The sequence below is a fragment of the Polistes canadensis genome, unplaced genomic scaffold, assembly GCF_001313835.1.
Source record: "Polistes canadensis isolate GaletaPanama2010 unplaced genomic scaffold, ASM131383v1 scaffold_277, whole genome shotgun sequence".
In the NCBI taxonomy this organism is placed as follows: Eukaryota; Metazoa; Arthropoda; class Insecta; order Hymenoptera; family Vespidae; genus Polistes; species Polistes canadensis.
The window spans coordinates 108,709-124,374 of NW_014569824.1; the positions used below are offsets into that span (position 1 = coordinate 108,709).

Sequence of the window (15,666 nt, forward strand, 5' to 3'; positions counted from 1 at the left end):
TTTGGTCGTGTTACAATCATCGTTAAGGTACACGAATCGTGACGCACCGATTTTACGAGTTAGAAAGAAAGGACCTTATTTTTATGCGATAAGTTTATTGTGTTTTAATCCGATAATTTTATGTCTTTTTATTTTAGTGATAAAGAAATTCCTCGTTTGTTTAAAATATTAAATTAATATATATTTACATTTTAACGTATATCTGTATATTTTATCGATCATTTGAAAATGATTTTGATTCATGAACGAAATAATATTCGTAGTAAATTTATAAAAATACAATCATAATATATAATCGACCCCCTGGAGAATGACAACCAGGTTTACTTTGATGCAAGAAAGGTTTCAACCAGATTCTGCTATCTAACGTAAAAAGTTGTTACTGTTATTTAATTTTTTTATCTTATTATCGTTTGTCGATAATGCAGTTCACTGCAATAACAATCGTTAGTAATAAGATGTTTCTTGAATAATCTAGTTACTTTGCAGAAAAACGTTTCAATCAATTAAACGATTAAAATTATATATTCGATTTACATATCCTGTAGTTCCATTTCTAGTTAAGTCACGTTTCTGTATTACTACTCATTTTTACTACACGGAAAGGTAAGAAAATTATGTATATATAAAAGAGTTTTTACTATATCAATCGACCTAGATCTATGTTTCAAATTTGCATATAATTAAAAATCTAGCAATTACCATTTAATAATCTACCTGCACATGTTATTAGAATAACACGTATATTCCATTAATGGATTAATTAATTTCTTGCAAGTTCTGTTTACGTCAAAGCGCACATAATTTTTTCTTATATATTAATTATTTTAATGGATTTGCGGTAGGTTTTATTTCATATTTCTTTATTGTAATACTTGTACAATAGTCAATAATGTATTTTAAATATGTTTTCATTCTAAAATTTCACTTTTTACCAAGCGAAACGATGATAAACATTGAGATTGATATAATTTTGTTCTCCTCCCCTCTCGAACTTCATTAATTTTAATCCTGATTAAAAATTACGTTTAATAGGATTAGGAAAAAAAGAATAGGGAGATTTTTGCGTATGAAAAAAAGCTGCTTTCTTTGTTTTTTTTTTTTTTAATGGTGTATGGCACGGTTCTCGCGTTAAGAACTGTATTCCATAATCGAAAGAAATCTAATCATTAAAGAAAAAAGAAAAAACATGGTGTTCGTATAATCTATTAGATTAATCACATTTATGATCTGACACACGTATAATCCATATATTATTAACTTTTACGTCAAATAATAAAATAAGAATTTCTAATATGTTATATATATATATAAAAAAAAAAAAATGAAAAGAAAAGAAAAAAAATACCGATGCGAATGACAATAATAAATGGTCTGAAAAATAAATGATTTTCGGCTAAACGTTTAAATATAATAATTATATGCTATTTTCGTTATTAAATATTTTTCAAGAGAGGGCAAAATACATATACATATTATCTCTTAGGAATACAGAGTTTGAATAATTTCATTCGATCTATATAAAAGAATTAACTAATTATCCGTTGAAAATATAAAACAAAACCAATAAGTACACTTAAAAAAAATATATATATATATATATATCTCATCTCTCTCTCTCTCTCTCTCTCTCTCATACACACTAATCGCAACGAATCGATAAAATTGACGATATTAAAATCAAACGATAATTTTTTTCTCTAAGCTCGGTGTAAGCGAGCGAGCAAATTTGAAATTAAGCAATGGAAACTGCTGAATTTCCTATTTACGTATTAAAACGCTTTAATATATCACGGAACTACATAAAAAGCGTATCACGTATTAAAGTGATCAATCCTTTTTGTGGCCAACGATTCACGTATGCACTGGACACCACGAAAATGCAATTCTATCATATTCTCTATCCTTCCTTCCCCTTCCCCCCCCCTCTCTCTCTCTCTCATCATTGGGTCTCTCTATAAAAAAATAATTTTACAAACGAGAGGGTTCAACTTATAGGGTTATTTCTTTTTTCCCCCTTTATATATAATTTTAAACAATAACCCCGTGCTGAGCTAACAATTGTTTTCTTTGTAACAAACTCGGCGACTCGATTTCAACGTTCTCATTCCTATTGGTAGCATCGAATGATTTCGACGTTTTGAGATTAGTCATTGCCTTTGAACAACTGTTCGTAGCAATTTCCAAGGATTTGGAACTTCTTAAGGAAGCATTAGTTAGCTTCTTGATAGTCTCTGATATTGGACACTTAATGAAGTCTGCTTTCTCGCGTTCTCTCTCTTTGATCCTTTGATTATCATCTATCGCATGAATCGAAGGATCATTAGAGTCTACATCAATTTGCTTCCTATCATCAAGTTTTTTCTCAATCGTCGTATTTTCGGCTTTTCGTTCGTTTATATCGTTCGATTTGCTATCTACAATAACATCAAGCTCTTTCTTGGTATTATCGTACTTATTACTACTACTACTACTATTACTATTACTATTATTATCGTTCTGTCCTAGGAGAGATTTAGGCGGTGCTTCAACGTAACCACTTTCATCGCTGTCAGCTTCCTCGTCCAATGAATCCAACGTCAAAAATGAAGTATCTTCATTTTGGGACAATTGACGGCTCAACCTACTACTCGGATATTTTTCCAATACTCGCCTTTCCTTCTCTTGCGTGCTTTCAATTCTATGATGATGAATCTCACCCCTAGGCCTGTAATCCACCACTTCGTCGAAATCCTCGACGTCCTCGAATTCAAAACGATTCGGAGGGGTGTTTACAGTTTCTTCCACTTCCACTTCCACTTCTTCTTCCTCTTCCTCTTCCTCTTCCTCTTCCTCTTCCTCTTCTTCTTCTTCTTCTTCTTCCATAGACTCGTCTTCCTCATTTCTCAAGGAAAACCTCTTTCGATTGGGTGTTATGTTACAACGATGAAAACGTGGACTACCGGCACACGTCATGAAATTAGGCGAACCTTCGGAATTTCTTCTTGGTCCAACAGCATCTCTTACGTTTTCTTCCTCGTAAAGGATCCTAGCGTTTGCTTGATGATGTTCTGTCTCACCTGGATATAACAAAATATTAATATAGTATTATTTATTTTATTTAAATTAAAAACAATTGGACCTTGTGTTCAATATTATATTAGATATTTGAAATTATGCTTACCAGCAATTTGATGATCCTCAGGACCAATCGTTCTTTCTTCGCTAGTTGCCGTACTAGCTGTTTCACAACCACTCGATATACTTCCATTCTCGTCAGAAGATTCTCGATTGAGTGCATCCAAAAGACGTGCCAATCTCCAACCATCCTGATCCTGCCAACTTCGTGCAACTGTTTCCAATGTTCTCAGATCCTCGAGTAATCGTTGTTGTTCGATCTCTTCTGCAACAGCATCTTCCTCGATGGCTGATAGTTTCGGCGCACTTTTGGACCTTTCCAAAGGTGGCCGATAATTTTGACCACCTGTACTCAATAAAAGTTTTCTCCTAGGTAACGAAGGATTTTCGTAGAGAGCATTTGCCAAGGACAACCTGTAAATATACATTTTTTTTTTTTATTATTATACATACACATACATATCTTTATTTATATTATATTATTGATATTTAATATAATTGTGTGATTGCTGATTTATATTATATTATTTTATATTATTCATTCATCGTTCACTGAAGAAAAAACAAAATTAATTAATAATATTAAATAATATAATCGCGAAATATAATATAAATGAACAATAGTTAATAGAATTTAAATTATGATTTTTAATTGAAATTACAACAATGTGTTTTTTTATTATAATATTGTTCATATTAACACACCTGTTTTTTTATATAATAGTATTCAATATAACCCTGTGAAAATACTCGAACTAATAGAAAGAAAAACAAATAATACTTGTTTAAGTTGTTCTTAAGAAGAAAATGTCGTGGAATCTATGACCCGAATGCACATTAACGATCACTTCGCGACCCGAATCGTGACTGGATCCTCTACTTCTGGCGATCCACGACAGAAACGTGACCTGAATTCTACCTTTTCGCCGAAGGTCAAGACATTGCGATACTTTGAACGCAAACACGAGAAGAATTCCCTGATTATCCTTGATCTTTAAATGTCCGATAAAGGAAGAACCATTTTATTTTCAACATAATTATTACGAAAATAGTAATTTTTATTCTTTCTTCCCACCTTTACCCGTAGAAAAGAATTCTCGATGCCATTAATAATTAAATTTGTTATACAAAATTTATTTTTATATAAATGAAAAAAAATATATATAAAACCAGATAACCGAATCTCTAAGTTAAAATATTTCTATCAATAATATATGCAAATATTTGTCAATAAAAATTCCAACAAAGTCAACCTTTTCGTTATAATATAAACATATGACACTCATTGTTTAAACTATAATAACATATTATTATATTAAACATGGTAGAATAAATTTTCGTATTATTAAACGGTATATGTAAAAAAAAAAAAAAATATATCGTATGTAATTTATAAATCATATAAATATGAAAATCATTTAGAAAAACAAACAAAAAAATTACCATCGAATTATTCAATAATAAATGCCTATACTCGAAAAAAAGGTTGTTCCTTGACTTATTGAAATGCAAAATAAAAAAAAAAAAACCATTGAATAATAATCTTACCTAGCATTTTGCCTGGAGACCTTATCTCTACGAAATTCAAGCAGGGCTTGTTGTAACCTTGCATTCAAGGTCGAAGCTAATCTCCTAGCGGTAGACTCTTTACTGCATAATGCAGCATGGCACCTTAATTCAGGCCTAAGCCTACGTCCTTCGTGTCTATAAACCCAAACGAAAAGTCGTGGATGGGATACCGGTGCTGTACAATAAGTCACTCTATGAGCCCAATATTCCGTTAAACCATGGTCCTTAGTTGTCGCAGTCAAACCACCATTAGTCACCGTCAACCTCATAGAAACGTCCGGTCTGCTGCTGGTCACGTAATTTCGCCATAAAGTCGACACAGGTTTTTCAACGCATCCTTCACCTAGAAATATACAGAAAAATGTATTTTTTTTATTACTGTTGTTTATGGGATTTTTATTGTGTCATGTTTTTTCGTTCTAAGCCATTTTAGGGAGAAAATATACTTTTTTTTTATTAAACCCTTTTACAGGATCGTAAAATACCAATCAATCGTAATTAATAATTTATCAAAAGTGATAGATAAAAATAACTTAAAAAAAAAAAAAAAGAAATATATATATATTTATCATAAAATTATTTTTATTTATGATCTTTCGTAAAAATGATTAATTAATTTTTTAAAAATATAATTTCTATATTAAATATGGAAATTTTCACATTTTAAGTTAATTATAAGATTGTTTAATAATTACATATATAAATTTATTCAATATATCCATAATGATATGTATACATTTTAAAAGATATTTTTCTTTACATAAATATAACTTGTTTTAACAATCTTATATTATAAATAGAATATATTTAATTATTTACTTGTATATAATTTCAAACGATTAAATATGTGAATCCTTAAGAAAACTCATTTGTTATAATTTCAATGATAAAAATCCAAATTTATCGTAATAACGATTTGTCAATTTATATTTCGCGATAATTAATATTATTCAATTTGATTTATTATTCTCGTTACGTATATCACAAAGAGATTATTAACTTCAATAACCTATTATAATATATTAATATGACAAAGGAATTTGTGATGGTGTGGCACAGAGAGAATCAATCTCAGTGTCGAATAAGTATAGGTATGTTTATTGGAACGTCACACGAGTTCCAGTAACGATATCCTTTCAGGGTTACCTTTGATATATCGTATCCGTATGAATACTCTTGGTATACATACACATATACACACGTACATACATAAATACAATACTATACGCAATGGAAGCTCACAAACAGTACTTGCATTCCGTGGTATATACGCGATTGGAATACTTCAACTTGAACACTTCAACTACTATGATATGTAGTACAATAAACTTTGTATGTGTGTGTGTGTATCTGTCTGTACTGGAAACGAAGAAGACTGGATAGTAGAGTGAAAAGGTTTATCCTGACCTTCGATATAGTTCGATTCGCCGTTCGACTCTTACCAATTTAGAAATACAGGAAATGCTAGTACAGTTACTTAGACTGCGAGAAAGGAGGGTACCAGTTAAAGATATCACAGTGAAAGAGACAGAAAAAAAAATAAGAAAAGAAAAGAAAAAGAAAATATTTCAAAAATGAAATTGTATTTTATTGAAAATTATTCCGAGATATTCTATACGACAAATTTCGGTATACTAATGATTATAACGAATAAATGAATTAAATGTAATATATTGGTATTCGAAATATAACATTTTTTGTTGATATATTTCGTAGATTATAAAAATTTAATCTTGTTTAATGTTCATTTAAGTATAATACTTAAGAGTGTATTTATCGTACCTAGATAATATTAAATATAAATGATGATAATAGAATACGATATATCGTTAGAGTTTGTTAATACAAATATTTTATAATTGTACGCTATTTTTTCTAAGATGTTTCAAACAACTTGTAGATTGTGAGATTTAATTTGTTTTCATTAGAAAGAAAAAAAAAAAATGATACGACGACTATATTTGTCGTATCTAGATATTTTTTGCAATGATCAATTGTATAAATAGAAACGAAATATTTTGTAAATATAAGTTACTTGTAACGAAAAAAGATAATGCGAAGTAAATGCGATATTTTTAATAATAAAGATGTTTAAATAAGAAAGAAAAATTTGATTTTATGTTAGAGAGATAGAGATTGATTAAAAATACAATTTGTTTAATTCGCGGATAAAGATGAAAACGTTATTTTCTTTTTTTTTTTCTTTTTATCTAAAATCATACGAATCGTAATTTTCTGTTATATCCATTTGTTTTTTTTGTATTTTTTATTTCTTCTTTTTTATTTTCTTTTCTAATGATAGTTATCACAAGATCGTTCGATTAGTTTTGTAAGATCTATAGATTTTCACGATCCTTACACGTGTTTCATTTTCAAGATTACCTTTAGCGATTGCATGACGTCAGTTATTGCTATGACTCGTCCAACTTTATCTTCACGTTCAGCAAAATGAGAATTTTAAAAGAGTTATGCGATTTCACCTCGTTTAAACGCATTAAAAAAAATAAAATACAAGACAAAAGTACAATAAACATTGATTTTCACTTTCCGCGAATGAACACTTCTTCTCGTTGACAAATAAAAAGTTCAATGAACAGGGGAACTGACTGACAAATGTTTTATTTAATAAAACGAACACGCGTGGTTATCTATTCATCCGATTTCTCTGTTATTTTTATGATAATACATTACAAAATCGTTATGATTAAAAGAAATTTGTACGTTTATATCATTATTGTTAAAATATTACGTGATAAAGTAACATTTATATACACATTTATTCGAGAATAATATTTATCGCGAAAAGCATAATAATTAAAAATTCTGCAACTTGTAATTAAAAAAACAAAAAAAAAAAACAATACGATGAAAATTCATAAAACGTACAATTACGTGTTCGTTTCTAAATAAAACAAAATTGAAGTATACCGTTTCATTATTCAATTGTTTAATATCTCATTCTACATTAAGATATGAGTACATATATGTTTTTTTATAGAAATATCGGTAGTGTTAAATACGTAAAGATTTGTCTACGCCTGTTAATTACACGCACCCATGTGTAAAATAAAATTCTATAAAAATGATTGTGACTGCGAGAAAAAAAAAAAAGAGAAAAGAAAAGAACTATAAAATATTTGTTAGAAATGAGAGAAAGCTTTAGATGAAATGTATCGGTGTCACAGTGATCGTATACCGATTCGTTGCATGTTTCATTATTATTACCGTGCTAACGGAAAAACGGAAATAATAATGAAACGATGCGGAAGAGGAAGTGAATAAATACTAAACGAAGAGGACCAACAAGGTTCGATCGCTAGCCCGTAACATTCTGTTAGATATTATCCAATTAAATACTATACCGAACGATCCTCCCATTTTACTTGATTTGATTTGATTTTTTTTTTGTTCTTCCATTATCTCGTACATCTTGGTCAGGAAAACTCGCCAACCCCCTCCCCCCCCCCCGTTTCGGAACATTCAACATAATTCAAAAAGGAAACGATTTCAACTATATATATATATATATATAATATGTAATCTATGATATATCACATACTAACTTTTAAACTATTATAACTCGATGATATAATATACTTACGATATTATTTATTTATATTTAATAACGTTTATATATATATATAAATTTCCTTTTTCTAAATAATTTGTCAAATAACAAAAAAAATTGATAAAAGTTTTGAGCAATAATTTTAGAATTAATTTCAAGATGTTTAATACGAATTGTGGTTTAATATAAAAGACGATTATGTTATTAATATTTTTACAAAATCATAATTATCGAATATATAAAGATTTGATTAATTAGATTATTAATGAAATTCAACGTTACTATTATCAAATGTAATTTAAATAATTTTAAGCCTATTATTATGTAGATACGAAAACTCCATATATATTATATATACGTGTATGTATTCTAACAACGCACAACACGCAAAGATAAGCACAAGTATCATCATCATCATCATCATCATTCAATTAGATCTTATCGAAACAGAGAAAATCGCAACTTTGATCTATACGTTAGTTAGATGATCGTGAAAGATTACTCTTGAACCTTTTCTTGCGACGATCTTGTTAATTAATCATTCGTAATTATTATAGCGAAATAAATATCATGATCTGGAAACTATATAATACGCGTTAGATGGATACTTTCGTATGAGATTAAAATAAAATATGAATAAAAATAAAAAAAAAAAAAAAGGCAAACCAAAAACATTTTAAATCATCACAAATTTTGAAATCCATATAAAAGAAAATTTGAAATAAATTCAATGTTTAAACAAGGAATGTAAAATTTTGGCACGAATTTATTATCATGCGTTTTACGCGTCACGTCGAAATATTATTTAGAACGAACACGTTACTATAAAGTAAGAAATACGTTTTTTTTTTTTTTTTTTTCCTTATTTTTTTCAAAGAAACGTAATACAAATCATTGAAAAGGAGAACATTTGTCACGATTTTAACATGAATGAAAATGATTCAATGACGAGAAATAATATACGATCGTATTTAAGTACGCACATCCCGTAAAAGATTAATAAGAGTGATGATAAATCTTGTGTATTATTTTTCTTTGAAAAAGACGTAAAAAGAAAAAAAAGAAAAAAAAAAAAAAAAAAAGTAATAGGTGGTACGAAGACGAAACTAAGATTTGACGCGCGTTTATAAAAAAAAAAGAAAAAAAAAATATGGACAAAAACTTTTTTTCCTAAATACGCGTAGTAACTATTCGTTTACTTTTGAATATTTTTATTACAAGCCCGGTGGTGTTTTACCGTGCACGTAGACTGTTGAAACATAAGCATTAAACGTCCCTGACGATAAATTTATATTTAGAATCCTCAAGAGTGACTCTCATGAATAAGATATTAAAGTAGTTTGACAAGACATATTATTTGCAAAATCTTTACTGAAAATAAAACAACACACAATCGATACCTTTCAATTATCTTTTTTATTCTTACTTATTGTTAGTATACATTAATTTATATCCTTGTCTAGTTCCAATAAATATGTTAATTTTTCTACGAAAAAAATTACACTGATAAAGGATAAAAATCAATTCAAGGTGTATTATATTCACGTATCTTTTTTTATTAGAAAAATATGTAAAAATTTGGATCTCCAAAAAGATACAATATATTAAGTTGAACTAATAATTAATACTTTCGAAATTATTTATAGTACTTTCTTTTTTGTATTACGATTTAAACAAATTACGAGAAAAGAATAATGAATAAAAAAATACTTTCGGTCCATTGTTTCTTTTTTTTTTTTTATTAAGGAAACATCGAATTATTTTCCTTATTTGATACGTCAACGTAAACGAGGGAGGGATACTCATACGGATTGCAAAACGTTATGAGGATGTTACGACAACAACATTCTTGGAAAATCAATTGATCGTCTAATCTGTCATGAAAGCATAGCATAGCATTTGCGTTTTTTTTTATTCACTATAATAACACATTTGACTCTTCGCAATGATCGAACAAGAACTTTAATCACGTTATCATTCATTGATTCTAACATGAACGATAAGCAGATAAATAGATATCAAAGGAACGATCGCAAATTGTATGTAATATGTTTTCGTATATAGAAAATGAATGAAAGATAAAATTGGTAAAAATATTATGAGAAACACAAGTTTATCTATAAATATATCTTTCTACAAAAATTCATAAATTCTTTTGATTTTATCCTCAGACAGTCTGACTCTTATGCGATTTCATCGATCTTTACACTTGAATTTGTATTTTCATACTATTCAAATTTATATGAATACTAATAAGCAATAATAAGATATTTCTAACAACAATATGTAGTTGTACTTGTGTGTGTGTGTACGTATGTGTCCTTATATATTTAAGAACTCGATTCATTTTTTCTCGAAGTCTGTTGTATGAATTATAATGTATTGTCGAACGATTTTCAAAATCGTCAAAGAAAGAAAGAAAGAAAAAAACAAAAGAGAAGAAAAAAAAATAAGGAAAAATAAATATATAAAATTTTTTTCCTAAAACGCTGAATTCAATTCAGACGTGTCTGTTTCTTTTCTCCGGACAGATGTTTATTATTGACCTTCGTATAAAACGACCATACTATGGACGAAAAAACTCCGGGAAGAAAAATAAAAAAAGGAAATAAGCCTTTCTTTAATTTAATTTAAAGGGATTATCTTCGATTATTGTTCGATTAGCACATTCTCAAGTATTGTTTGCACGATTGTAAATTTGTCAACGTACAAAAGTAATATATACGTTTTTTTCTTAGTTTATAATCTTTTCTAAAAGAAGATTCGAAATAAAGTATATACGATCTTTATTTTTGTAAAAAATTTAAAAAATACGTTAGAAAATAAAAACAATCCTACGAAAAAGCACACGAGGGATGAAACAAACGTGCATCAAGGAATATATTCTGAAAAAATGATTAAATAAATATCTATCTAATTAACGTGAAATATTTGCCGTGTTCTATTCTAATAAATATTAATATATATATATATATATTAGAAAAAAAAAAAATAAAAAAATATATTAAACAAATTAAAATAAATTTGATGTACCACATTTCATTGGGTAAAAGTCGATAAAATTTGGGGACAGTAATTCAATGCATACAAATTAATTCGATTATACGTGCACGTAAGAAAATCGTGAATGCAACAACGACAATAACAACAACAATAAAGAAAAAATGATCAAAGGAAGCGTTCGGTGATCTTCTAGAAAGCGAGACGCGAAGGTCAGCTGGTACGAGTTCGGGGCAAAACTGGAAACCGTTGTTGCGAATTCATCGAAGGACGTGTACCGAATGAAACCCGGCAAATCCTTCGTCGACGATTTATTTAATTTTACCGCATACGCGATATATCACTCACCTTTTCCTAAGATTTTTAAAATTAATTATTAACGTTTAATAAATATCATTTCAATAACGACAATGATAATATATTAAAGATATTTTTAAATCAACCCACCCCGTACCCCTACCCCTTCGGAACAACGGTCAATAAATGTTTTTCCGAATTTTCTTTTGAATAAAAAAAAAAAACATAAATATCCGATACAATCGTATTAATATGATACGAATAAAATATAAATTTGCTAATAAACGTACCGTAATAATTACTACTCGTAATGATTAAGATCGACCAATGCTATGGTATGTTAGAGAAAGTAGGGGTATTAACTATTCTCCTGTAAATGTATATATGTATAAGTGTATAGTACACGTGTGAGTCTATGTCCGGCCATTGACACCGACCAATTCTCATTTCTTTCTAATAACGAACAAGTTTTTCATTTGCTATATACTTGTAAAATATATATATAAGAAGAAAAAGAAAAAGAAGTAGAAATAAAAAATTTTAAATGAGTTTTATAAAGAATCGGTAATAAGGAACTAATTGGAAAATGATTTAGAAACTAAAGCGGAAACCACCCTAAAGTTTTTTTTAAGGATAATCAAATTTCTTTTACTTCGTTATAAATCTCGTCTATGAGTTTGGAATATGTTGTTTTTTGTTTTTGTATTTTTTTGTATTTATAATACATAAGCATAATATTTTTCAAGAAATATAATCCGTTCTTCTAACCACACGAGGTGCACGTTAAATTACTTATAACAACCTGACATAAAGCAATTAATGCGAGTGAAACGTAACGTGACATAACATCAAATTACTCATTTCTATGGAATTTCATTCGTAGATCTTATACTGGTTGGATAATTTAACAATAATGATGTAAGAAGTACGAAAGGAAGTTTGTAATTTTATTCGAATAGAATAGAACAAAACAAAACTAAACGAAATTATTCGTTTAGGAAAAGAATTTTAACGAGAGATCTTTTTCTGTTTTATTTTTTTTTGTTATTAAAGAAGAAAAAAAATAAAAAACCATTTTTGACTTTTGCAATTTGTCAAGTACCATTTTCATGTTGACGAATGAATGAATTCTTCCTCCGAATGTTTTTTTCTTTGCTTAACGATATTTATGTGTAAAAAAAAAAAAAAAACCCATGATAAAGAAAGATAACCACTTGTGGTATAATAAAATATCTCGAAATTTTTCCATTCCATTTAGTTTCATGTAAGTAAGAATATATTATATGCGAGAAAAATAAATTCATTACACGGAGGGGGGACAAAAAAAAAAAGAGGAAAAGTAAAAAGAAAACGAATGTTTCTTACGAGTAAGGAAATGATTAATTACCGGTAAGATGGTGACCTTACTCGATTGCACATTATTCTCAACCTCGGGCTTGTTCGATCCATCCTATACGTCCTACTTGTTCTTCATGTGTTTCAAATAAAACCGAGAAACGAGAGAGAACCCCAATTGCTTGGGTTTTCTGATTAACAACTTTAATTATTGTTTATCGCGAATAAAGGTAACAAGAAATAGAAGATTATAACGTCATTATAAACGAATAATAACAAGAACTTCCATATTATCATAAATATTAAAATGTGCTAATTTCTTCAAGATTATTAACCAATCCCATATACCTAATTAATGTAAATCATTTTTTATAAGATATATGTTATTTTTTTTATTTATTTAATAATTTGCAATAAAAATAACAGACGTTAGCCTTAAAATTTATAATAACACGTGTAAAAATATATAAAAATATTTTACCTCAAATTCGTTTTTCTAATTCTAGACAAATTTTTCGATAAATCGAATATAAACAAATTGATAGAAAAGAAAAAAAAGATTTATTATTAAAAATTATTCCAATATCGGAAACATTAGCAATATTCCCTGATACGTAATTAATGAAATAATCTATTAAGATTTCAAAAATTCTTACGATAAAAGAATAAATTACAAACTACAGTGAACGTTAGAAACATTCGTTTAGCAAACGATCCGAACCTTCTTCTAGCAAAAAGTAATTTACATAAAAATTCTAATATATTACGTACCAAGGTTTCTACTCTTTTGATCTACAAACAAGATTTAATAAATTAATAATTTTGTGATGTTAATAAAGAGTGATATATGTTTACACTTATCAATGTATCATGCGTCAGCAAAAATTACTTATAATTCTTGCTAAGAATTGAAATAAAAAAAAAAAAAAAAAAATTATGAAAAATACGCAAGAATGAAATTAAAAAAAAAGAAGTGCCCCTCTCTCTCTTTTCTACAAGGTGTGGTTGTGATAAAATAAACTTTGTAAAAAGAAATAATGGTAAAATAACTCACCCTTGGCCCATCCAGTAAGGACATTCCCAAGATAGGCGACCTTATAACAAGGATCATAGTCGGTTATTGAGGCGTTGCCCCTGTGTCTCTTCCACAATCGTCCGAGTCCTCTTTTCAAGGATCTTAGAGTTCTCTGACCAAATTCTTTGCCAACAGTTCCATGCCCTGAATCAGTATTGTCCTTCTCCTCGTCGACGGGATCGGCAACAACGTCGCCCAACGTCTTCATCCTGTCACGAAGAAACTTCAATCCTTTCTCCTTTAACCTTCAAGGTAAAACAACTTTTAACGAGTAGGGCCCAAAAATGATTATTCTTTATTTTCTTATTTTTCTTATTCTTCTTCTTCTTCTTTAATTTTTATTCTTCTTGTTATTGTTGTTTGTTATCCACTTTCAGAATATCACCACCAACCGAATCAATCACTATCACAATTCACCACCACCTTATTATTATTATTTTTATAATTAGTCTTTATATCTTCACTTTTTATTTAACTTCGAGATATATAATAATAATATAATCCTAATTATTTTCGTCTATTAAAACGATCGACATATTTTTTTGTATCCTTTCTATTCTTTTTCTTGTTCTTTATTTTTGTTTTTATTTGTCACATTTATCAGACTACATTATGCGACTTAACTTCTTGTTCTTCTTTTTCTCTTTCTTCGTTAATTCTACGATTGATTATATTACTTTGTGCTTTGAATATATATATCTCGATAGTAGTAGTAGTAGTAGTACTTTGTCCTTTGTTCGATAAATTTGTATTTTATCAGAAAAAGACTTTTTTGGTAAATATTATTATTCGTTTTATTTTAACAATCGATACCCCTCGTTCTTCTTTGCCACGTAACAAAAACGTGTGGATTCTGTAACAAAAAAGTAAAATAATAATTTATCGATGCGTGCGTGTGTCTGTATTAGCGTATACGTATTTTTTTTTGAAAAGGATTTAGATGAATACATGTCAAAGTTATTATCTTTTCGTGATACGAGAAACTACGAAACGTGTAAAATTTGTTAAATATTTTCTACGGTATAACGTATTCTTTTGTACTGTTGTTAGGAAAATGTTCGAAAAATATGCGGGTAGTTTGATAAAAAACACGCTTATTACGTATTGTTATACACACGCTCACTCATATAAATAACACAGTATGTAAATTCTTTTTGATAAATCCGTATTTATCTTCGTTTTTTTTTCTTCTTCTTTTGTTCGAATGCAGGACATTTAAAAATGTTAATAATATGTCACGAGAATACAATTTTCAACGAAACAATATGTGATTTTTCGAATAATTTATTTTTCTTCGTGTTCTTTGTACAAAATTCAAATGAAATATTTGAAAGATTGATTCCAAATATAATCGGAGGAAGAGTATTATTATTTAAATTAATTTCTTTTTTTTATTATTAAACACACAAAACAAAACAAAAAACTCGTACGACGAATTATTAATCTTTATGTTTCTTTTCAAACGTTTAATAATTATAAAAACAAAATTGAACTCAATTAAAATAAAATATCACGATAATAAGAAATTTATATTAAAATTTTCGTTTCATTGAATACACCATTAGAAATCGTACGCATTGGAATTCGTAATTGCTGCTGAGGCTTTCGAAAGATTCGAAGAATTTTCTACGTTGAGATAAACAAAAAAAAATTCTATTGCATTATGTGTATCAATAATACGATATTTATCAATTATAAACAACAA

General features: G+C 28.2%; 1 protein-coding gene across 2 annotated transcripts in view; it reads right to left on the reverse strand.

Moving 5' to 3' along the window:
- Positions 1 to 1,092: 1,092 nt before the first annotated feature.
- The window catches only part of LOC106791009 (PERQ amino acid-rich with GYF domain-containing protein 2), a 50,058-nt gene continuing 35,484 nt past the window's right edge, over positions 1,093 to 15,666 (reverse strand). For both annotated transcript variants that reach the window (XM_014756327.1, XM_014756326.1), the window contains exons 2-5: positions 13,941 to 14,814; positions 4,666 to 5,029; positions 3,164 to 3,531; positions 1,093 to 3,059 (exon numbers count right to left, since the gene is read on the reverse strand). In XM_014756327.1, the coding sequence (XP_014611813.1) occupies positions 2,032 to 3,059; positions 3,164 to 3,531; positions 4,666 to 5,029; positions 13,941 to 14,169 (1,989 nt within the window). In that variant the 5' untranslated portion in view covers positions 14,170 to 14,814 and the 3' untranslated portion in view covers positions 1,093 to 2,031. The remainder of the gene's footprint in view (positions 3,060 to 3,163; positions 3,532 to 4,665; positions 5,030 to 13,940; positions 14,815 to 15,666) is intronic.